This window comes from Phodopus roborovskii, unplaced genomic scaffold, assembly GCF_943737965.1.
Source record: "Phodopus roborovskii unplaced genomic scaffold, PHOROB, whole genome shotgun sequence".
Lineage (NCBI taxonomy): Eukaryota > Metazoa > Chordata > Mammalia > Rodentia > Cricetidae > Phodopus > Phodopus roborovskii.
The window spans coordinates 13,487,501-13,513,193 of record NW_026126540.1 but is presented as its reverse complement, the minus strand read 5'-3'; the positions used below and the strand labels follow the sequence as shown (position 1 = coordinate 13,513,193).

At 42.8% G+C, this 25,693-nt stretch overlaps 1 protein-coding gene across 6 annotated transcripts in view; it reads left to right on the top strand.

Moving 5' to 3' along the window:
• Nucleotides 1-17,363: 17,363 nt before the first annotated feature.
• Rapgef2 (Rap guanine nucleotide exchange factor 2) overlaps nt 17,364-25,693 on the top strand; it is a 207,353-nt gene continuing 199,023 nt past the window's right edge. For all 6 annotated transcript variants that reach the window (XM_051199117.1, XM_051199116.1, XM_051199119.1 and 3 more), the window contains exon 1: nt 17,364-17,743. In XM_051199117.1, coding sequence (XP_051055074.1) covers nt 17,675-17,743 — 69 coding nt within the window. In that variant the 5' untranslated portion in view covers nt 17,364-17,674. The remainder of the gene's footprint in view (nt 17,744-25,693) is intronic.

Below are 25,693 nucleotides of genomic sequence, written 5' to 3'. Positions count from 1 at the left end.
CATCTCTTCATTTCCCAGGGAGGGGGTGACGAGGACTCTCAAATACACCCAGCAATAATACAGAGCAAAAATCCACTGAGGAAAGCAGAGGCGTGCTGAGACAGATAGTTTATAAGTTGATACGCCTTTGCTTTTCAACTTTGTTTTTGATTTAAAAATTAAACAGAAATTGGGAGGGAGAGAAAAAAGACCTAGAGCAAACCAAATATGAACTGTTTCTCTTAAGCGAAGTTTTCCATTTATTTCATGGTCTATTTCACAATTCCTGTGGAGCCCGGAGCAGGAGGAAAGGCTGAAATCTGAGAGCAGTGCCTAGCCTTGTGGTAGGTCTCCGAGAAATATCCACAGAATAAATGAATTCCTGAGCGGCCAGCAGAAATCCAGAATGAAAAGAGATGGCAGAGGTTTCACACCAGTGTGATCCCGAGGCATTCCTAGCAGCTTTGGAGGGGTGCCCCAAATGCAAGTGCCTTGACTGAAGACATAGTGGGAGCCTCAGGACTTAGCCTCTGCAGCAAGCAAAGGCTCATCAGAGAAATACATCTTTATGGTGCTCAGCACTTGGTTTTTCAGTTGAATGAATTCATGAGACCTCCAACCCCAACACATACTGGGGGAACGAAATGGGAGATACCAGAGTAAGGTCAAGTCAACAAGCTCTGGGTATAAGTGAGAGGCTATGCCTCAGTATATAATGTGGAGTGACTGGTCTAAAGGCATTCAGTGGCAAACTAAGCCCCCACATCCATGTGTACACATGTGCACATGCACCTGCACACATATGCATGTCCACACACCAGGAACATGCGTCAATACATGCATATCACAGGAACACACACATATTTTTTAATAGTTTTTTTTTTATTTTAATTGGTGTTTTGTCTGCATGTATGTCTGTGTCAGAGAGTTAGATCTTGGGGTTACAGATAGTTGTTAGCTGCCATGTGGGTGCTGGGAATTGAACCCTGGGTCCTCTGGAAGAGCAGCCAGTGCTCTTAACCACTGAGCCATCTCTCCAGCCCCCATATATATATATATATATATATATATATTTTTTTTTTTAATTAAATTGTAGATATTTGCTCTTCAAGGAGGCTTTGAATTTTTTTTCTATGACAGCAATGCAAATATGGAGATCAGAAGTTGATGTTTGCTGTTTTCTTTAATCACTACTATATTTTGTTGACCCAGGGTCTCTCAGTATACTCAGAACTCAACATGACCAGCTAGCACTGGTGTTACAGGTATATGCTGCCACACCTGCCTATTTATACGGGTGCTAGGGATCCAAATTGTAAGTCTTGTGCAGCAAGAACTGAGCCTTCTCCTCAGCCCTCCGTTTTTGGGGTGATAGGAGTTGGATTTCAGATCTTCTCATGTATGTACATGCCAACTTAGGCTAACCTGGAACTGGCTATGTAGTCCAAATCTGCCTTGAACTCCTAATCCTCCTGTCTCTATCTTCCAGGTACTTAGAAAATAAGTGCTTGCTGCCATGTTTGAGGTGTGGGGTTTCCGTTACTGTACTGAGGTGGAGATGAGCTATATAATTAAGTAGGGATTTCAAAACACTGTCTCCTTTGAGATTCTGCTCTGATGGGTGTGCTAGGCTCCATCTGTATTGGTGGCATGAAAATTATTGCTGATAATAGTCACTCTTAAAGAAACTTTTGTTTTTGGTTTGGTTTTGATCCTTCTTGTTTTTAGACAGTTAACCATGATTTGGACGACACCATTTTAAAAATAGTCCTTCTCTAGTATTTAAATTCTGCCTATGATCTCAAAAATAATCATTTGTTCATAACACCATGTCTCAATTATCAAGGTGGCAACTCTCAGTTGTTCATTACTATATCGTGATATGTGAAGGGCTTGAATAGAGTTCCCTCAGGCTGCTAGACAATCCAAAAAGACGACTCAACTGACTCTCAAACCAATTCACAAAGAGCAGCAGACTATTCTAAAATACAGATCGACCATAACCAGAGATTGGGGTACGACAAAACAGCAGATTTAAGAGGAGACAGGGAAATTCCACAGATCTGAAAGCCGTTTTTAGAAGATACTTTTGAGGCAACAGCCATAAACACATGAGTGTGTGTATGCGCGCTTGCACACACACACACACACACACACACACACACGCACACAGTTACATATGTGCATACAAACTTCAAAAAAGATCAACAAAACAAAGGCACTCACTGCCTGTTAACACTTGCATGTTTCCTTATATTAAGTGTACTTTACTCTCTCCCTCCTATTTCTCTCTCTCTCATTGCTCCCCCCCCCCACTTCTCTCCCTCTTTCTTTTCTTCCCTTCCCCTATCCCTCCCTCCCACCTCTTTCTGTGTTTCTCCTAGCTTAGGGCTAAACTCTAGCACTCACAAATGCTAGGCAAATCTACCACCCCCTTTACTATGTTTATCAGTGTAAATTCAGGTTTGGACCTCTCCCCTTTATACTAAATACAATGTAAGCAGGCATTGTTATTATTAAATGATCTTAAAAATATGATTTTGATAGTTGCATAGTATTCCACTGTTTTATAATTATTTATTTATTTTGTTGTTTTGGAAACAGGGTCTTACTATGTAGTTCTGACTGTTCTGGAACTCACCATGTAGACCAGGCTGGCCTTGAATTCACGGAGATCTGTTTGCCTCTGCCTCCCAAGTGCTAAGATTAATGGCATGTATCACATTGGCAGTATAATTTATTTAATTAAGGCTTTTATTGTTGATTGTTTAAATTGTTACCACGTTCGTACTTCTGTAAACAGTGTTATGGTCAGCTCTTATTTGTAATCAGTGTATAGAAGTGTATGCTTGGAATTCCATCTTCTCTCACCCAGTCTCAGTAGGAGATGAAGTCATTTACTGAACCAGGTCCACAGAGCACTCTCTGTAAGTTGTATTTCTAGTTCAACTAAGAGACAAAAACACAGAGAAAAAGTGGAACAGAACAAAGAATCCTCTTTCTTCTATCTTACTCTGTGTACTAGAACTGAGGATGAGGACTGACCAAACCTGAGCCTAGCAAAGATGGACTCAAGGCTGGGGGCAGGCAGAGGTATGCCTGTTAAAAAATCATTAGTGATCATCTGAGAGTACTGAAATAGTAGCTTCACATAAGTTTGGACAATTTTTAAATGACTTAATTATGGTTTCTTTCTTTCTTAAATTATGAGACAGGGTCTCCTGCATCCCGGATCAACTTCAGTCTCACAAGTAGCTGAGGATGACCTTGGTCTGCCTCTGCCTCCCAAATGGTGGATATGCAGTTGTGCATCATCACACCCTGCACGCAGCACAGGGGACTCAACACAGGACTTCCTGCAAGCCAGGCAAACACACTCCCAACTTTGCTACATCTCCAGCTCCAGCCTAGTTTCATTTTCAAAATGTAATTAATCTGACAATAATTGGGAACAAAGTTACAGAGACTTTCCTGGCTACATAGTGGAAGATAAAGAATTGATTCAACAAGCGAAATACTTATTACATATGAAGTTAAACTTTTGGCTTTCCTCACTCTCTGGCAGTTTGACTGCCTGACAGCATAATTGGAACCTAATTTTTTTTTTTTTTTTTTTTTTTTTTGGCTCCTGGTAGTTTAAGTTAGATTTCTATTTAAATGCAGCTTTTGATGTTTATTAATCATTTGAGAGATGGATTCACAATGGTGTAATTTTCTCCTTAAATTGTGTGCTTAGCAGTCATCATGGCTAACACACCCTATGTGTTCACATCAAAGTCAAACTACAGATAGGCTGCTGATTTCTCTCTGGCAGAAACTGCCTGTTGCTTTCATATTTCAGGAGTGCAGCAGAGTCCCTTGTGTATCCTAAGTATAAATTACCGTGTAATTTTTGAGATAAAATTGTCTTTTCTCAATATTCATTAGACTCTGAAACCGTAGCAGAGCAGTCATATTTTGAAAATATGTCAATTTTGCGATACTTACCATCCCTTCTCAGCTCTGGAGAAACTATGGAAAGTAGGACAAGCTGACTTTAATTAAATCCTCATAATTCTCTCCAGAGTACAATTGTAATTTCCATTACTTTAAAGGTGCTTCTGGAGTCACAGGGGACACTCCAGTTTAACTGCATAGATCCAAAGGGGTACAGTAAATATTGTGTGGCATTGTGATTTAGAATATTTTTGAAATCATTTAAAGCTGCTTGTTGAAAACATAGGCACTGGACCCTTTGCAATTGTGTTGGATAGTTTTATGTCAACTTCACACAAGCTAAAGTCATCTGTGAGAAGGAACCCTCAATTAAGAAACCCCTTCTGTAAGATGGGGCTGTAGACTAGCCTGTAGAACATTTTCTGAATTAGTGATCGACGAGGGAGGGCCTAGACTATTGTGGGTGGGGCCATCCCTGGGCAGTGATCCTAGGTTCTATAAGAAAGCAGATTGAGCTGGGTGGTGGTGGCACATGCCTTTAATCCCAGCACTCAGGAGGCAGAGGCAGGTGCATCTCTGTGAGTTTGAGGCCAGCCTTGTCTACAGAGTGAGTTCCAGGACAGCCTCCAAAGCTACAGAGAAATCCTGTCTCAAATAAACAAAAAAAGCAGATTGAGTAAAACATGGGGAGCAAGTCAGTAAGCAGCGCCCCTTCCTGGCCTCTGCATCAGCTCCTGCCTCCAAGTTCCTGACCGGTTTGAATTCCTGTCCTTAATTCAGCCATTGATAGACTACAATGTGGAAGTGTAAACAAAATAAACCTTTTATTCTACAACTTGCTTTTGGTCATGTTGTTTCACTGAAGCAAACCAAACCATAACTAAGACAGAAATACTATGTTTTATAAACTTATTATCTATTTTCATGTTTTAAGAATACAAAAGAAAATTAATTCTTTTGTACAAAATGAGGAAGTATAGCATATTTATAGGAGAGGTACGGTTATAAAAGTTAGTGGGTTGCATATAGTGCAATCATTTAGTTTTGATAATGTGAGGCAAAGAGATCCCAAGAATTCTTAAATTTACTGCATCATAGAACCAGACACTGGTTGACACTGGGTGACATGACTTGCAGTCATTATGTCTGTGCTAGACACAATCCACCAGTCTTTCTATTGTACTGTTCGGGCTGCTAGTTCTCTCCCATTATGGTTCTCAAAGAAGAAAACATGACTTCAATCATAGTTAATAGCAAACAGCTCCATCCACTTCTATGGTTGTCTCTGGCAAGTTTTCTCTCCATAGGTTCTTATCACAGCCAGCCAGTGTTAACTGCTGGCTCAGAAATGTTAAACACCAAAAAAAACTAAAGTACTATACTCTACATTTAATTCTTATTGAGACAGTACTACTTTGTAAGGCAGAGTCCAACAACTTCTGATCACTTTGTGTGTGTGTGTGTGTGTGTGTGTGTGTGCATTTTCCCAAGACAGGGTTTCTTATGATTCCTATTCCTGTAATGAAACACCAAGTTGGGAAGGAAAGGGTTTATTAGGGTTACACTTCAGCATTGGTATTCATCACTGAAGGAAGTCAGGGCAGGAACTCAAACAGGGCAGGATCCCAGAGGCAGGAGCTGATACAGAGACCATGGAGGGGTGCTGCTTACTAGCTTGCTCCTCATGGCTTGCTCAGTACACTTATAGAACCCAGGACCACCAGCTCAAGGATGGCACCACCCTCTATGTGCAGGGCCCTCCCTCATCCATCACTAAATAAGAAGATCCACTTACAGCTGGATCTCATGGTGGCCTTTCTTGTAGGCAGCTTTTGTGTCCTAGATGGCCAGCTCCTAAATAACCACACAGAGACTTATTATTAACTGTAAACAGTAACCACTAGCTTAGGCTTGTTATTAACTAGTTCTTACAACTTAAATTAACCCATTATTTTATCTTCGCTCTACCATATGCCAGTACCTTTCTCAGCAGGGCATATTCATCTCCTGCATCCTCTGCATCTGGCTGGTGACTCCTGTGACTCCGCCCTTCTTTCCCAGCCCCCTCTCATTTTGGCTCTCCTGCGTAACCTCTTCCTGCCTAGCTGTTGGCCAGTCATCTCTTATTAAACCGATCGGAAGGTGCAATCTTCACAGTGTACAAAAGGATTATTCTACAACAGAGGCTCCTTCTGATGATTCTAGTTTGTATCAAGTTGACACACAAAACCAGCCACCCAATACATGGTGTTTCTTTACATAGCCTTGGCTGTTCTAGACCTAGCTCTGTAGACCAAGCTGGTTTTGAACTCACAGAGATCCACCTGCCTCTGCCTCCCAAATTCTGGGATTAAAGGCGGGCACCACTAACGACCAGCTTCTGATTACCTTTTAATGCATCCTTTGGTATGCTTATTCTTTTTCTTCTTTTGCATTCTACTACTTCTCTTTCATCTATTTTTGCTTCCTTCTCCCTCTTGGAATATTTTAATATTTTTAAAACAATCATTGTCTAGCATGGTGGCTCATAATCCTGTAATCTCAGCACTTGAGAAGTAGGGCAGGAGTTCAAGGCCAATCTGGGGTATTCAGCATACAGTCCTGGCTGAACCCACCCTTCTTCCTCCAACACATGGCCCAGAGGCTCCCAGGGGGTATGTGATTTGCCTCTGCACAAGCAGCTGCTGTGTGGGAAAAGAACTAGGTGAGAGGGCTCTTCTTGCACCCATGGTAAGAGAGCAGAATCCAAGCTGCAGCAGCAAGAGCCAAGACAGGGCAGGCAAGTAGAAAGTTACTTTTGGTGTTCAACAGAGTATCAATGGAGAAGAATGCTCCTAAAATTGTAACCAAAGGTGGCATTATACTTCCAGAAAACTCTCAAGGAACAGTATTGTAAGCAACAGTTGTACTGTGGGATTGGACTCTAAAGGAATGGGTGGGAAGATTCAACCAATGATTGTGAAAGTTGGAGACACTTTTCTTCCAAAATATAGAGGCATCAAAGTATTTCCAACAAAGATTAGTTCTTATTTAGAGATGGAGCTATTGGGAAGCATGTGATTGAGATCACTTCATGGTGTCACACAAAGCTTCCCATTCCACCGCAGTTCTAATGTTTCATCATGTAAATACTTTCCATGCCTCTGTTTTTTATAATAAATGATGACATCTAGACTAATGACCAAAACCAACCAAACAAATAGAAAACCCTCTTAGGAGACCCCTTTGATTAGGAGAGTCTTGCACCCAGGAGAAAATCATAGGCAGGAAGTGCATCAGCAAGGCATTAAGGAATTAGAGAACTTGGCAGATCCTCAGAGGCCCAATTATATGGAATAATTGGAGTAGAAAATTATGTGGGTGGGAAGTGCTGGGAGAGAAACCTAGATAGGGGTTCCTGCAGCACATGGAAAGGGGCTGGGCTTTGTTTTTTTTTTTTTTTTTTTTTTTTCCGGAGTCAGTGTTGGGAAGCCACTGAAGGTCTTTCAGCCTTAGAAGTACACGTTAGAAGGAGGCCTCAGTACAAAGAGAGATGCAAACAAGATCGTATGCACCAAAGCAGATACTGACTAGAGCGGAGCCACAGCCAAGGGCCAGTCAGGGGGGGCATCTGCATTTGGGTCAGGGGCAGCTGGTGGAATAAAAGTTCTTTCATTTGTGCTCTTTAAACAAATTAGGAGTCTCCTTTTGACAGGATAAATGTAACCACATCCTCTGAGGATAAACACAAAACCCATCAAGCCAAGATGTTTTCAAAGAATGTTGAAAAGGTACCAGTTTTACAGATGGTACACATGCAAACGGTTTCCTCTGATACTTAAGATCATGCTTTTCAGGTGTTACTTTGGGTGGACTGAACACAGGAAATGAAACTCCAGGAAAGAGGGTTGAACTAGGTCACTGGTAGGAGAGGTGGTGCTGGAGGAGGACTGGCCACAGCAATCAACACCAACCACGTAGCTGAACCCAAGAACTGAAAGTGAGAAAATGAGTCAGAGATGACATCTGGTTTGGCTGGAGTAAATGAGTGGGTGACAGTGTCACTGCCCTGGATTGGGGATATTTGGAAAGAAGATTTAGAAGAAAAATGTGATATTATATTTGAACATAGCCATTTACATTTGCATATCAGATTCTCCCTCTCCTCTTCTATTCTCTACTCTTCTCTCCTTCGCCCACCACCCTCTCTCTCCTCCCTCTCTCTTGGTTTCACTAGGAAGCCTGGCCGGCCAGAACTCACTATGTAGAACCAGCTGGTCTCACAGAGATCTGCCTGCCTGTCTCAGGAGTGCTGGGATTAAACACCTGCACTGTCAGGTGTGCATCGGGAGTGTACTGCTTACCTGGGTATCAACATTCTGTGGCAATATTTGTTGAAAAAAATTGTTCTTGTCCAGTGGCACCTGTTGTGCCCCCCGCCACTCCCAGCCCTGGGGAAGTATAAGTCTGGGTCTTAAACTTCTTTTGGGACATCTATTGAGCCATGAATTCATAGTGACTGGGCTTCCGCAGCTCAGGCTCCTTTCCCTGGTTCTCAGCGTGCTTCTCTAGAGGATGAAGCTGGACTTCCAGTTAAACTCAGGCTCTTTTATGTTTGCCTTCCCTTTTTCTTACTGTTTTCCTTTACCTGTTTCAAAAGCCCCCTCAGTTCTTAGGGGCTTCACACGCCGATATGAACATTAGCTCTTGGGAAGAACTTTGCCCTTGACCTGCTTGTTGTCAACCATGCCAGCAGCATGTTGAATGACACTGAAATCTTCCATTTTTGTCATGGTACCGTTTGTGGAGTATTTCTTTTTTAAAAGAATCCATTGCCTTGATTTCTTTGGTATTATATATGCATAGGTTTGCATGCATGTGGCCAAAGGAAGACCACAATCCACAATGTTTCCTAAAAGACCCAGGGAACATATATCCACTGCCTTGCCTCTTTCCCTTTGTTGTTTGTCAGTTTGACCAACTTTGGAAGACAGCAACTCTGGCCAAAAGTAGAGCTGAACATATATTTTTTGTTTTTATATATATTTATTATTTTTCTTATTTTATATATTGTGAACATATTTTATGGCCTTTCTTTTTTGTCTGCTTTTTTTTGTCAATATCAAACTGTTTTGATGAGTGTAGCTTTATAGAAAGTTATATAAAAAAAAAAGGGTAATGCGAGTCCTTTAATTTTGAAGAAATGTGCTCAACCCTTTCTATGAACTCAAGCAAAAATTTTAGTGCTGTCAACAAAGGCAGGGATGCCTTCAGATCTCAGATATGTACGACCCTTCCTCATCTGGCTTGTGAAACATTTGTGGCTTTCTGAAGAAGGCCAGCACTGTCCCGCTATGAGAATGCTCAACCTTGTGAAATAGGAATCACCTGAGCTTGGAGCTACTGATCCAGACAGAAAATTATTTACTTGCGACTGAGTCATTTCCAATAAATGAACTCCAGCTCTCTTTGGTTCACTAAGTTCAATGTTCTGTAAAGCTACTTAGATATGCTAATAATATTTTTAGCCTAAAATCTTTCCTAGAAACTTTCAGGGCTGGGTTGATTCTCCATGACTAACTCCTGTCTGGGAAGAAGGGATCTTCCAGTCATCACATAGTAATCTAGCAACAAAGATACTGTCAATCACATTTACAAAGGTTTGGAAAGGCTCAGAGTGTTTACTTCTTTGCTCAGGGTTACAGAGATAATAATTCTTCATTCAAACCTATCTGGTGCCCCAGTCCAAGAGACCTCTAGTTTATCAGCATGTTTTTGACTATGCTCATGGAAAAATGAGTTAACCTCATTGATAAAACAGATTTGCCCTCCAGTAGCAGCCTGATAGAACTGTGTAAGTACAGTCACTTCAATGCTATTGCCTTTGTGTCAATAGAAGCATCACTGGGGATGTGGCCAGGCTGGGTGTGGAGTGCTATGAGTTTTTATTGGTCTGTAATTTGGTTTAATTATCTCTGGATTCTTATAGAAAGGCTGTGATGACACAGGCTCATTCCTTCTAGGTGAGATAACCATCAGGTGAAACTGAACTCTGCTTTAAATGTCTTACCATATTTATTTTAGGTGATAATTACTATGTCAGCCTATGAAAAATCTCAAAGAGAGCCAGTGCCCATTGTGCCTGCCTCTTACAGGCTGGGACAACTGTTTCCTTCTGATCTCAGTCTAGGGTGTTGTCTTTACTTACTGTATTGTCTCATGCTCTTGGGGGATGAGGAGTTAGTTATCAACTTGACACAACGTTAGAATTGCCTGGGAAGTGAGTCACAAAGCAGGACTATGTAGATCAGATTGACATGTGAGCAGGTTTGTGGGGGACTGTCGTGACTGTCCTAATGGTTGTGAAATTAACTTGAAAATGTGTTGTACCATTCCTGGGTTTGGGATCCAGGCTTCCCAAGTGTAGAGGATGACTGGGCACCAAGCATGGTTGCATTCATTTTGCCCTGCTCTTGGTTGTGATGTGACTAGCCACTTCGAGTTCCTGCCTTGACTCCCCTGCAGTGACAGACTATAACCTAGAATTTGTACCCTTTTTCTCTTAAAGATGCTTTTGTCAAGTGTTTTACCACAGCAACAGAAATGAAGCTAGCACGTCTGCCCATTGTTTCGCTTTCCTCCTTTGGCCACTTGCTCCTGTTTTCCTCTTTGTATCTAGTGACGTTTAAGATTTCCTCTTTCAATCTCCAAAAAGGCAAAGCTCTTTTCTCCTTCGACTATCTTCTTTTAAGTTTTTGTGTTGCAACATAATGGATCTTCTGTTAGTTAAGACTAAAATAGCAATACAAATAAAATAGCCTCATTTTCTAAGCAGGCCCTCAGTGCATGTTTCCCATGCCCTTGTTTGCCCTCCACTTCCTTTGCCTAACTTAGATTTGTAAGCTCAACGCATAGACACTTTGTCTTTGTTTATGTACATATGGTGCCTAGCACTAGTCCCGGATTTAACAAATATTAAATAAGCATGACTTCAGGGTGATCATTAGGATTGCCAGTTCAAACATCACAGCTGGCCAAGAATACCATTTGTTGTTGTTGTTGTTGTCATTGTTGCTGTTCAAATGAGTTAGATTTTGAACCACTTGTGGTAGAAAGCTGTACTATAGTGTATTGCATTTACCCTTGAACACCACCTGGAGACCAGAGCTGGCAACAAATGCAGCTGATTTTCTTTGGAACTCATACAGATCCTTGCCCTGCATTGCTCTATTTGCACAATTTCAGTTGTGACTACTCACCTTCATATGACTTGTAAGCCTAGGCTTCTTTGTATGCTACATATGGAAGGGTTATTTTTCCAATTTGAATAACTTATTTGTATATTCCACATTCTCCATCATGGACTTAAAATATACTTATAGAGCTGTCAAGATGGCTCAGTGGATAAAGGCACCCATTGCTGACGCCGATGTGAGTTCCTCCTGAGTCCCATGTGGTGAAAGGAGAGAACAGCTCCTGTAAGATGTCTTTCTAACCTCTACACACAAAATATAAATAAATAAGTAATGTGATACATGTTCTGTGACATTCATGCTGGGTTTTAAAACTGTCCCGATTTTACTTATTTTCAGACTTAAAAAGACCAGTTTATGGTTTTTTTTTTTTTTTTGTGTGTGTGTGTGTGATAGAGTTTCTCTGTGTAACAGTTCTGGCTGTCCTGGATCTTCCTTTGTAGACCAGGCTGGCCTGGAAGTCACAGAGATCCGCCTGCCTTTGCCTGGTGAGTGCTGGGATTAAAGTCATGTGCCACCACTACCCTTTGTATATCTTAACTAAAGCATTTATAAGATCCCTTAAAATTGGCAGTGATTTTATTAAACATTATTTGTGTGTGTGTGTGTGTGTGTGTGTGTGTGTGTGTGTGTGCGCGCGCGCGCGCACAGGTGTGAGTATGATATGGAGAATGGGTGATGGTTAGAGGACTAATCTAAGTAGTCAGTTCTTTCCTTCCACTACAGATTCCAGGATTGGAGCTTCCTTTCCATTTTTGAGGCAGGGCCTTCCGTACACAAGGCTGGCCTCAAAGGTGCTATGTAGTCAAGGATCACCATGAACTTCTGATCTCCCTGTTTCTGACTCCCATGTGCTGATATCACAGTCAGGCTCTAAGGTGCCCAGTTAGTTAATGCAGTCTGGAGGATCAAACCCTCAGCTTCATGCATATTAGGCAAACACAACCAAATAAGCTATGTCCCAGGCCCAGCAGACTGATTTGGAATTGCAACTCCATGAGCACTTTGTAAAAATTGATACTAAACACGCAGTCAACAACAGAAGGCATTGCTGGTTGTCAGAAATATATTTCCCCCCCCAGAAATTAGCCCCAGCTCTCCTGTAGTAGAGAAAATGAAGTGTTTTTCCTTCTCAATGCTCCAATATTTCAAGTACAAAGAAAACTAGGAAGGAATGTGGTTGTGGTAATGTGAGGTATTTAACAGTGTGACTAAGCAGAGCTAGTTTGCTAGTTTGTATATTGCTTGATTTATGTTTATAATTAATTTTATGTGCAGGTCCAACCAAGATAAAACATTGGCGAGTTGGGGGAAACGGTATCTCCATGACATGCTGTTCTGATCAGTATGATGGCTATTCTCAAGTCTGAGCTAGCTGATGACACCTCTAAAATCAAACCTAAGATTCTGATTATGAATTGTGCTTTGATAGACCCTACCCAGCCTCTTTAAAGGCCTCTGGTCTGAGACCAGCCTTGCTTCCTGTCTGTCTATCACTATGCTCCCCATGGAGACTCTCTGGGATGCAGTTTGCAATTGAATTCAGTGTTGTCTGATACTGGCGACTCAGGGCCTAAATTAGCTTTAGCTCTCCTGAGACTCTTATTCACTTGACTTTGATGGTAAAGGAACTGGAAAAATTCATGTTTCTGAGGAAGGAGAAAGTTCGAGGAATTTCAAGCTCTTGGGTAGAAACCTGACCTTGAGAGGATTATACAGCTGGGAAAGGTGGAAAGCAGAAGCTCTGTTTCATCAGTGCGGGCGGCTTTCTGGGTCTTCCCATCACCCTCACATCCTCCATGGAAAGGCAAGTTGTTTAAAATAGTGCCTGGCATATGACACAATTCATCTGTCTGTGTATTTGAAGGAATGAGACAGTGGCCAGCCTGTAACAAACAGGCAAAAAATATTGGACTGATACTAGGTACTGAGTAGGTTTTAATGAATAGCTTCCCAAAATCTTCTTTTGTATGTAACCAGACTCACAGGAGTTTAAAAAACAAAACAAAAAACCAAAACCCCTCAGAATGCCTAATATGTACAAGCATAAGAATGCTTAGGGGTTTATTAAAAAAAAAAAAAGTCTTTGAAGCTGTAAGTAGAAACTATCTTAAGGCCAGATTTTGAAATCTATCTATGGACATGTCTTTCTATTTATCTAATTTTCTAGATGGACAGAAAGCCCCATTTTTATACTTGCCATTCTGAGGCAGCATAAGAGATGACTTACTTTGATTTTGGGTGTACGAGTACTCACTGGCACATTGTCAAACCTGTGCTTGGTTCTATCTAGTTACACCTAGTACAGCATTGATGCTCAAATGTTAAACCAGCATTGCATGGCAAGTATCCGGTGTCCTGGATTGTGAATGGCAATAGCTTTGTTGACATATGTAGATAAGTAGATTATAAATAGTGAGGATATTAACTTTAATTGATGTTAAATGATAGCTTAGAAGTTGAACCTGAGTTAGTCATTTTGTTGGTGCACAAGGCATACTATTAGGCCGTACCTAAGGTCACTGGTACAGTTCAGTATCAAGTGGGGCATTGAGAAAAGAGGGGAAGTGGGAGCAAGGAGGGGAGGGAAAGACAGAGAGAGAGAGAGAGAGAGAGAGAGAGAGAGAGAGAGAGGAGGGAGGGAGGGGAGGGGAGGAGAAGGGAGGGGTGGGAAGAGGAGGAGAGGGGAAGGGAGAAGAGGAGGGGAGAGGAGAGGGCAGGAGAGGAGAAGGGAGGGGAGGAGATGAGAGAAGAGGGGAGGGAGGGGAGGGCTTTGAAGCTGAAATTCACAATTTTTGGGTGAGATATGGCTGAGGACGTTCCTGCCCAGTGCCAATGCTTTGCAGGTCTCTCTGCAAATTCCATCCTTTTCCACAGACAAAAAAAAAAATTCACAAAATCTGAATTCCACAACCCCAGACCTTCCTGCCACACTACTTTCTGGCCTTACCAACCATAACTACAAAGTGTCTTAGGGAGAGGCTGTGGGTGACTTTTGTGAGGGGTGTGGTGTGGTTTAAGTACACACTTAGCTGATCTTGAATGTGTGAGTCTTTGTGTGGGATGGGATGCAGCAGAAGCAGATTGAAGAGCAATACTTTGTGCAGGTCAACAACTAATACTCCCTACAGCAGAACCCTACCTGGTTCAGTGTAGCTTCCAGTACTTATGAGAGGGTCTAAGAGTCTCCTGCTGTTAGCTTGCTCCAGATCACTCCAAGGCTAAAGGCAAGCCAGGAACTAGGGCAACTTACACATCCCATTTTACTGCCAGTTTCCCCATCTGTAAACAGGATGATAATAACTGTCCACAAACCTCAAAGGGTGGAGATGATGAGAATGATCTTAAAAATAACAACTGTCTGTTGAGTTCATACTATGGTTCAAACACTATGCAAGATGCTTTGCATGCGTTGTATTTGATACTCGTAAATCTTCAGTGTATGTAAATGCTTTCTTTTTGTAGAACAGAACACAGTCTCAGGGGGTGTGTTTCCTTTTGCAGCCTCCACTTCCCACCATACAGGTAAGATTATATGTGTGTGTGTGTGTGTGTGTGTGTGTGTGTATATATATATATACATATATATATATATATATATATCATACAAATATAAGGTACTTGAATTACTAATTCATGTGTCCATCCAGTAATATTAGTTGCTATAGTAAGGATATAGCAGTCAACAAAATAAATAAAAATTATTGACTTTCACAGATGACATTACAGTGGAAGGAATAAAAAATAAAAAAAAATAAAACATATATGTAGGTCTTGAGGTGGTAAATAAAGTCAGGCAGATAGGCTATCCAACTATGAGGAAAATGATATTTGAATAAAGACATTTGAGAGAAGAATGAAGGAAGTAAGAAACAACATTCCAACTGTCCTGTGTATTTTCTTTTCCTTTGGTGGTGTGGGTGGCAGGGAAAGGTAGAGAGAATGTAGTAGTAGAAGGAACAGCAGATGGAAGGCCAGGAGACCAGAATTTGCAGCATGGAAGCTAATATGACCCAGGAAGTGAGTTTCTGACCTGTTTCACAAGGTCAGAGAGAAGTCAGGATAGGACTAGAATCAGGGCTCATTCAGGCTCACAGAGACCTAGGTTTTATCACAGAAGCTATGAAGTGACTCAAGTGGTATGAGGAAAATCACTCTGGCTGCTGTATTGAAAAGAGACTCTTCAGAGGAAAGGGGAAAAAAAAGTACAAAGGATATGAATATTGCAATGTGCAGTCAGAGGATAATATTGCTTTGGACCAGGATCATGGTAGGAAAAGTGGTAGAGATTGGAATACACATCAATTAGCACTTCCAAAGTGGAGCTAACAGGTTTAATGGAACTTTGTTGCATAGAGGAGAAAGAAATTAAGAAGATACTAGGGTGACTCCCCCCTCAACTGGATGGTGAGAGTAGTGTTATTAATTGGAATGGCGAAGGCTATGAATGAAATATGTTTGGGGAGAGAGAAATGGAAACAGTTTTGCCCATGTCCACTCTGAAATGGCGACTAGACTCCAGGTGTGGGTGTAGGGTGTATTTTTTCACATCATTGGGTTTGAATTCTTGTTGTTTTCTTGCTTTTGAAGTGGTCTATGCAGGGGCATGCACTTTGAAGCTCTACTACTACAGATAAAGTAGGAAGCAGTTGTAGCAAAAGCAACACAAAAGCATCTATTAGATACAATTTGTAACAGACTGTTTTCTAAGCTTGGGTTGGGCGGGTCCTTTCTTTTAGAAGCTAAGCAACTTGTTTAGGGCAGTATAGGTGACTTAAAAATCCCCCAATAGTAGCTGACAGCCTGTCCTAGTTGGTTACAATAAACGTGGTGTTGATAAAGCATGCTTGTATTTTCTTTTTTTAAAGTTCAATGTGGTAGCTCCCAGGTACAAATAACACTGTTTTAGTCTCCATGTAGATTTCAAAACACAGCAATCTACTTTGAGGCTTACGCTGCCTGCACACCTCAGGCCTGGTCAGGGAGGGATGAACCCGCAAGAGCCCGGACATCTTATCTTAACACACTTACATGGGCTTTGCACCAAGTAAGTCCGGATTGGAAACTGGTGATCCTTAGAAGGTGCTCTGCCCAGTGGGAGGCAAAGTCCAATCTAGTAATAGACGTTCCTGATTATGTCAGAGAAATTGCTGTTGTGGCCTCTCGCTCACGATGGGTTAACCTGGTGTTTGTCCGAGGTGGTCTCGGGGCCGGGGTTGGAAAGCAGCATTCCCATCTACCTACTGCAGGGGTCATTTAAGGGTTTATGTGTCAGTGAGCGCGGAAGGCGGGAGGGCAACCCTGTCCTTGCAGTCATAACAAATAATCACAATCCAAGGAGGGTTTATTACCACCAAAGCAAAATCCCAGTCATTCTTAGGCTTCGGAACACCCACCACCGCAGCAGAGTAGCCACGGGGACTTCTCCGGGGTGGGGTTAGCTTCCAGCCCCCCGCGGGGCGGGACAGGGGCCATGGAGAGGGTGGGCAAGGTGCTGTGGGACCAGATTGCGGGTTCCAGGCCAGAGCGTCAGGGTGCGGCTGCTCAGAGAAGTAATCGGCGGTCGCAGCAGCCTAGACTGCCCCAGAGCTCAACACACCTGGTCCCAGCGGAGCGCGGCTTGTAGCGAGGGCGCGGCCCCGCCAGGCCAGCAAGGGGGCGGGCCGGCGCCACGGGGCGCTCCGCCCCCGATGATGCGGCGTCCTCCGACTGGCCTCCTGTCCGTCACTCACTCCTCACCATGGTTGCAGCACAAAGCAACAAGCCCTGGAGGCCGCTTCCTCCCTGAAGAGCGGCTCGGGCGGCCGCTGAGGCTCAGGAGAAGGAAGAGGCGGGGAAGAAGAGGCGGTCGCGGCTCGGCAGACGCTCGGCGGGGCTGCGCGCTCCGCTCTCGGCCTCGCGCCCGCCGGGGACCCGCGCCCGGCCCGCCGTGCCCGCCCGCCTGCTGCACGGACGACGCACAAAGTTGCCAAGAGCGCGGGGGCCGCGCGGGGAGTCGCCGCGCTCGGGCGCCGATGGGGGCGGGCGGCTGGAGCTGCGCGGCCCGCGGGGATGCAGCAGCAGTCGGGAGGCGCGGCCGACAGTAGACCGAGGCGCGACGCGGCCACAGTGGCCGAGACCAGCGGGCTCGGTGGCGCCCAGACCTGAGCCGGGCTGCCCAGGCTCAGCGCGCGGCCCTCTCGAACGGCGCGCGAGACCCGGGACGCGTCAGAGCGAGCGCGGCCGGAGCGCGTCGAGCTAGGGCCCCGCCGGAGAGGCCCCGCCCGCCGTCGCTTGCACCTCCCTAAAAATAACTCGGCCCGCCGGGGCCAGCGCGAACGGCGACGGTTCCCCAGCGCAGCTGGGCAGTCGCCGAGTCCCGGTCCAGGGACAGCCGGCCGCCAGGAGGAGAGCAGCTCGGGGCTGCACGGACCCTCGTGCTGTCTGCGCCCCGGCCCCGCGCCTGGGCTGCTTTACCTCGGGCAGTGGCGCTGGGCCGGGAGGCCGGCGAGTGTGTGGAGCGGTCCCGGTGCGCCCCGCAGGGGGAGATGGCGTCCTACGTGGATAATAGCTTCCGCCAAGCGGTGATGAAGAATCCCGCCGAGAGGACCCCCCAGGTGAGACGCGCCGCCAGCAGCCGGGGTGTTGGTGTCTGCAGACTGCGCCCTTCCAGTGCCCCGGCACTCCAGTGCTGAGGAAGCAGCCCATTCCTCCATTCATGACTTCCCCTGCCCCAACTTCCAAGGGCATTGTTTTCAGACCGTTCTGCAATTGTTGCCCTCTCCTTTGCTGTCCTTTTACGCTGCGCTCCCCGTGGCTGACCTTGCTCGTGGGTCTGCGGGACGAGGTGCTGTCTATAGGGCTTGTCACTCTCTGGCCCTACTCCCCCGGGGCTTTGAGTTTTGGGGTCAGGTCTCTCACCTCCTTAGCCAGGTACTGTTGTCATCCTGAATGCAGGCTCAGTTGTTGCCTTGCATCTATTCCATCTTTAGAGTTTTAGGGGTGTTTCACGAGCTGTAAGGAGCTGTTGTGCAAAAAAGACTGATCGAGGTGGGCCTTACAAAGTGAAAAACCGAGGCGCCTGTCTTTATTTACCACTTTACTTTCTTGAAAGAGGGATGTTGTTTTCCACCGAAGGGAAAAAGTTGACAGCTAGGCTAGCGCTTTTAATTTCATTTGCAGACATAACTGCAGAACAGGCGTATTCACTTCCCTTTTCTTCTTAGGGCAGATCCTTTGGGTTTGCACAACCTTGTCAAATGAGATAAGTGTTTAACCTTTATACATTTGTTTATCCTCACGTTTCATTTATTTTTAAATGAAGGGATTGTTGATGGGTTGGATTTGATTTTCTTAGTTTGCATTATCGAGGGAGGAGTGCTATAAAATGTGGCTTGATTTCTTTTGCTTACTGGATAATGACGTATGTTGCTAAATGTTGGGGTGGTGACTACAGGGGATCCTGCTTGCCAACCCTGTAGGCAGATAAGGTCTACATATCCTTGGGACCAGCAGTGAATACAGGGAGGATGCAATACTTGAAAAAAGTTGCTTTGCTTGTGAGGTGTTGGATGCCATCTGTCTAAATCCAAATGCTGTCTGTCTCTGATGATGATTATTTAATGGGTGAGGGAATAGAATAAAATAGAATCTTTCATTGGCTGCCTTTGGACAAACCCCAACACTGGCACCTGGTACTGTTTTTGCTTGAGGGAGGTGTCGTATGTGGGAAATGTGTGTAGATTACATATTTGCCAAACCCATGGAAGATGGGCTGTAATTTTACAAGAACGTTCATTTAAGTGTCTCCAGAAGTACCTATTCTAAAGGGCAGTTTTTTTTTTTTTTTTTTAAATCAGGAACTGGACCTGCCCTCCTTTGATCTTATCCCTTCTCTGGTGATGGTGCAGCTGCCCATCATGTGCCTTCATCATCAATATTTGTCAAAACTGACGGTTGTACCCATGTTCTGTTCTAGAGAAGGCACTGCCAGTTTATTGTGTAGGCAAAGCAACTTTTATGAGATCTCTCAGTTCTTTCAAGAACAGAGTTTGAAGTGCCAAGTGAAATTACACATTCAGAGGACATTAGAGCCTAGCAAGGCTGGTCAGAAAGTGATGTCACAGGCCCGTAGTAGAAATCAGAGAGGGGGAAATGGTGGGCTGGGTTGTTTTAGTTAGAAGAATAACAATGAAACCTCTTATCTCGTGTGTGTGTGTGTGTGTGTGTGTGTGTGTGTGTGTGTGTGTGTGGTGTGTGTGTGTGTGTGTGTGTAGGGGCAGGGAGGTGGGGAAGGGGGGGTCCACCAAACTAGTCTGGAAGAGACAAACAGTCTACTTTGACAGCCTGTGGTTTGGCAGAGTAAATGGACTGTTAGTTTTCCCTGTTCCTGTGCCAGTGGTGTGAAATATAGAAACCAACCAACCAGAGGTCTCTTGGCCCAGTGAGAAAGTGGGTGGCTATTACTAACCCTGCAAGCTGAAAGCTCCATTTGAAAATCTGGAAGCTCCACATGTCTTTTCCCCACCTGACCTCAGGAGAAGCAAACAGACAAACCTGTCAAACAGCAGTGAACATCCCCAAGTATCAGCCTGTTAACTTTGATGTTCACTTTTAGTAGTGCAAACCCTTACCTTTGTTTATCTATCGTTTTCAAGAGAGATGAGTTAGAAATATGAATGTTTCCCCATCCATACTGAAGTTGTCAGAAATCATCTGGAAGTTGGAGATCTACTTGAGTAGAAAACATGCTCTGTTGGTCCACCTGTGGGAGGTTTTCCATATGCAGGATATTCTCATAGGTGCTTGGTTTTGTAATATAATTAAAACAACATTGTTGCTTGCATAGCTTGATGCTATTGGGAGAACAGGACTTGGGGAAGCTATGCTATGGAGTATGGTATCTGAGGACTGACTTGATAAAGTGAGTGTGACAGGCAAAACCAGAAGGTGTTTGAAAAGAATGAAAGAAAACAGTTATTGACTGACTTACTCTTGTTGGGTTCAGCTCCTCCCTCCCTTCCCTAGCCAACCTTAGCCCTTTACCAGACTCGTTGAAGACAAGTTCTGTATTTAGGTCAGTCAGTTTCTTCGAAGTCATTTTGATAACCACACTAGTGCAGTTAAGCAATTGGTGAATAGCACATCTGGGCTGGAGAGTCTTAGGATTTTGACACTGAAGAACTATTCATATGTCTCCGGGAGTGGCAAAACACTCTAGGCATGCCACTGGGAAGGGGGAGAATGGTAAGAAGAAATATAAGAAAAGATTATCACCTGAGATTTTACCCAAGAGGGTTCCACTATTTCACCTGATATTCTTAGAAGAGGAAACGTCTCTAATCCAGTGTTTACTCTGTATTGTGTGTCTGGAAACTTGTCCTCCTTCTACTCAATGGGGCACTGTATTCTAAAATAATGTACTCCCTCGAGAAAAAAAAAAATGGGCCGTAAACATTCTATTGATACTTTACAATGCATCTCTGTTGAAAAACAGGATTGCTAAGTAACTGTTTTATTCAACGATTTGGGTTTATGCCTTTAATCACTTAAAGAGAATTGTGGTCACCAAGGCAATTTAATGAAGTTTAAAAGATATAAATAAATTACATACAGCATTATACCCCAAGGCTTAGTACAATTTTTTTTTTTTTTTGTTAAACTATTTTATTAACCTATTGAGTTCAGGCCCTTTGAAATTGCTTTTGTGGTATGTTTAAATATTTAAATATTTCAAAATGGTATATGTAAAGTAATTCTAATCTCATCTCCTTGTTAGTAATATTTAGTTTTCATTATTAAACTTTTTTTTGGGGGGGGTGGAGCTAACCTTTTTGGCTTCGTTGCTAATGCTCAAGAATGCACGGGACAGAAGGACAGAGTTCCTAAGAGTACAGACAGGTAGTTTTTTTTTTTTTTTTTTTTTTTTTTTTTCCTTTTTGCAAGGCCACTCAGTGGAATTTACTGTCTTAATGACAACTGAAACAAAATAAAGTAGGTCACTTTGGCAAACTGAAAATGTATTGAATATACCCATCCTAACACCACGGTACTGCTGAGTATCCACTTTGTATTGAATATACCCATCCTAACACCACGGTACTGCTGAGTATCCACTTCATGGTGGCTGAGGCCTGGAGCTTCTTAATTGGAAGACTATTATAAGACTATTGTAACACATACTCCTGGGCCAGAAAAGGTTAAAATTCAGAACCTACCTCAAGGTTTCTGCTGAATGCATGTATCATTTTGTAATTGTAAGGGAAAAAACAAAACAAAACAACAACAACAAAAAAAAAACACAAAACCAACAACAAAAACAAATCCTGTTGAACCCCAAAAGTAAGGGGCCGTCTACATCAGACTTACCATAGTTTTGCCAAATTTAATAGTATTTCTTGATGTGATTTCTAAACATAGCACTGTTTGGAGAGGTGGGGGATTCAGGCAAAAAGGAGTGTGTTATGTGGAAACCTAGTGACTGCTGATGATACAGTGTAATATTGATTGTAGCTAGTAGCTAGTATTTGAGAACAGTTGTTACACTCTTCCTTAATCATCCTGTGCCATTGAAACAAACACCTGAGGTAATTTATAAAAAGAACATGTTGTTTTGGCTTAGCTATAGAAGTACATGATTAGGTAGGCCTGCTGCTTTTTAGGTGGGCTTCCAGATGTGATGCAGGAACACATCCCCATCTATTGGCCAGGAAGTAATGAGAGAGGAAGGAGCTCTTTTTTGGGGGCCAGTGACCTTGGAGACCTCCCATTAGACTCCCACCTCCTACACCTTCTACGATCTCCCAGTAGTGCTTTTCTGGGGCAAACCTTCAATAGGCCTTGAGGAACCATTCAGCATTCAGACTGTAGCTATAGCATGCCTCAGTGCCATGTTTTGCTTAGCTAATATTGGCACATTAGGAGGAATAGGAGAGATTTGTAGTGTATGTATCACCCTTTGTTGGTTGCTTTGTCATAGCTAGAGGTTAGAGAACCATAGCTAGTGAAAATATGCTAATGTATACATCCATCACCTTTTGTAGGTGAAAATGAGGACTGCCATGTTAATTGTGATGACTTTTATATTTTTGAGGGGAAAAGAATCCCCCCTCTTTTTTTTTTTTTTTTTTTTTTTTTTTTTTTTTGAGCTTTCCTGGTAATTAACCATGTACTGAACTGTTTGTAGTGTGTCACCTGCTGCAGTCAGGTATGTCTGTTTTCTCCACCAGTCTTTGAAAAGTTAAGTTGAGTGCAGTGTTTGATGGGCTGGGGTTTGTGGAGGGGCAAGTTGGAGTGTCCAGTGTTTTGACATTGAGGAATTTTGTCATCTACAAATGTGTTGGGCTGCATTCATACTTCTGCTGGGATGCATATATCCTGTTGTTCGCAGGTTGGTTTTTTCTGTTAAAAAAAAAAAAAAAAGGTTTTTGTCTTTTGTTTTTGAGGCAGGGTTTCATTGTGTAGCCCAAGCTGGCCAGTTGAGTGCTGGCATTACAGGGTCATAAGGATGTACCACTATGTCTGGCTTCGTTTTTTTTTTTTTTTTTATATATTAAACTTCTTACTTGGGACAGTTGTAAGCGCTGTGTAACCGTTTGTAAGTGGCATCTGGTAAAGCTATAGTGCAGTGTCACCACTAGAATTGTGTTGTGATTCAATGACAGTATAGAGCAATCTGTGCATAACAAAGGAAACAAAGGATCTCCACTTGTCATTTGTTTGATATGTTCTTTTGTTTTTGAGAGAGGGTCTTGTATAGCCCAAGCTGATCTCAAGATCACTGCATAGCTGAGGGTGAGCTTGAAGTGCTAATACTAGAGGCATGCACTGCCGTCTGGGATTTCTTCATGTTTATAATAACCGCTTCCGTCCCTGCTTCTTGCAACTAGTAATCTGCTTTTTTTCTATAATTTTGTTGTTTCAAAACATTACATAGATGAAATCATTCTGTGTGGGACTTTCTGGGACTGACTTCAAATTTCTACCATTGTCACTAAATGATTTGGCCCTAAGTTCCTAAAGTACCAGTGGTATCTGGGGTTGACCAGATGGATTTAAATTGAGAGGGTGAAGAGGGAATTATATAATGTTCATGAAACACAGACCTGAGGTCATGTGTTGGATGATCAGTAGTTGTCATAATGTGAGCATATGGGGTAGCTATAGCTTGCCATAATATTTTTTTTCTTGGTAGCAATGTAAGTAGTAAACTAGCCTTAGTCATTATGGTCTTTCATTCAACAAATCACTTGATGTACATCAATTGGACTTAAAAAAAAATCAGAAGGAAGTCTTATGGACATACTATAGGTCCTCCTTTTTCTATTCCAAGACCCGAGAGAATGTTTAGAACTACGATGGTGCCAAAACTTTCTTCCTATACCTTCACACCTATAATAAAACTTAATTTATAAATTAGACTCAGACAAGATTCACAGTGATAATCAGTAATAAAATAGAACAGTTATAGCAATATGCTGTAATAAAATTGCCAGTATGGCTACTCTTGTGCTTTGGGACTGCTATTAAGTAAAATAAGGTTTCTTGGAGTCAGATACACTGCCTTTTCACAAGTGGTTTGCCTGAAATAAGACTTGTTTGAATACAAACACTGCATTTCTAGTTGATCTGGTAATTCATTTGGGTGCAGGCCGCCCCTGTGTGTGATTCCTTCTGGCAGTTAGAATTAAGACCCTTCAGTAATGAGCTATATATACACCATTTGTTTCCTAATAAGATGTATGGAGAATCCAAGTGGCATTTGACAAAGATTTGGTTACTCCCGACTTAGAAGAGGCTGGGTGAGGCTGCAGCATTCCCACAAAGTTTGATGCCAGCCTGTTAACAAGCAATAGCCAGCCAGGAATCCTGAGTGAAGATTCCCTGTCAGAAACCCCACAAAACTAAAGAAGAAGAATCAGTTTCAGGAGGCTGGAGAGATGGCTCAGCAGTTAAGAACTTCTTACTCTTGCAGAGAACCAGGGTTCAATTCCTAGGACATACGTGGTAGCTCAGAGCCATCTGTAACTCCAGTTTCAGGGGATCCAGTACTTTCTTCTGATCACTATAGACACCAGACTTGGTTGCCTATATTGTACTTACAAGCAGGCAAAACACTCATATACATTAACTTAAAATCTTAAAAAAAGAAAATAAGCAACTCAATTTTAGCAAATGACAGACAGATCCAAATTTGGTGTGAAACAATTGGGCAGTATTTTCAGAAGTATTGAATGTATGGAAATTGAAGAAATGTACAAGTTGTCACAGATTGGAAGGAATGTGTGGGATTGTGGATTTTGGGCCACAGACACAAAAATTTTAATGCTGTCAGGTGAAAGCTAAATATATAAATTTTCTTATGTTTGTGTTTAGAGAATCACTGCCCTAAGGGGACCATGGGACCTCTGAGCTATTTTTATAGAACTTTTTTTTTTTTGGAGAGAGAGAGAGAGAGAGAGAGAGAGAGAGAGAGAGAGAGAGAGAGAATCTGTCTGTCTCTGTCTGTCCATGCAGGAGAGTTTGTGTGATGCTTAAAGGATAACTTCAGGGGTAGCCAGTCCTCCTGTCTCACCTTGTTTGAGGCAGCATCTGGTCCTCAAGCTTCTGGTTAATCTCCTGTCTGTCCCTCTCGCCTTTCGCCTTAGAAGCACTTGGATTATAATAGGCTCCTGTGACTTTACCTGGCCTTACATGGCTTCTGGTGATTTGAACTCAGGTCCTCACACTTGCCATCTTTCTAGTCCTTATAAAGCTTTTTTTAGACTGAACTTTTGAAAACTGGAAGTTAACGAAAGGATGTATATATAATGCCTGGAGGTCCCTTTGTGACCCTGGAGAGGAACTACCAAGTTTTAAATAATCTTTATCTGGATTAGTGATTTAATCTTAATGAGGAGCCTGGTAGTTTTCATCTGAATTTTTATTTTTTCTATTTCTAGAGTGCTGGGAATTGATTCTTCTAATTTGGTACCTGTGAATACAGTGCAAACACTACACTACTGAGCTGTATTCCCACCTCTATGTGTTTTTGTTGTTTATTTTTTATTTTTGAACCAGGGTCTTAGTTGTTCAGGCTGGCCTCGAACTCACTATGTAGTCCAAGCAGATATTCAATTTATGGTCTTCCTCCCTCAGCCTCTGGAGTAGCTAGGATTCATAGGCCAGTGCCACCAGGCATGACTAGTTAAATTTATTGTTGTTGTTTTTTAGATTTGTTTTATTATTTTTAATAATGTGTTTGTCTGTGTTGTGTATGCATGTGTACCACATGTATGCCTGATGCTCATGGAGGTCCCTAAAGTGATGATTGCTTGGAGTTGGAGTTACAAATGGTTTTTAGTCATCTGAGTACAGGGTGTGAACCACCATGCTGGATTTAAGCATACACATTTTTAATTTTTAATTTTTTTTGAGACAGGGTTTTTGAGACAGGATTTCTCTGTGTAACAGTCCTGGAACTCACTTTGTAGGCTAGGATGGCTTCAAACTCATTGAAATCCACCTGTTTCTGTCTCCCAAGTGCTGGAATCAAAGTCGTGTGCCACCACTGCCCAGCTTTTTTTATT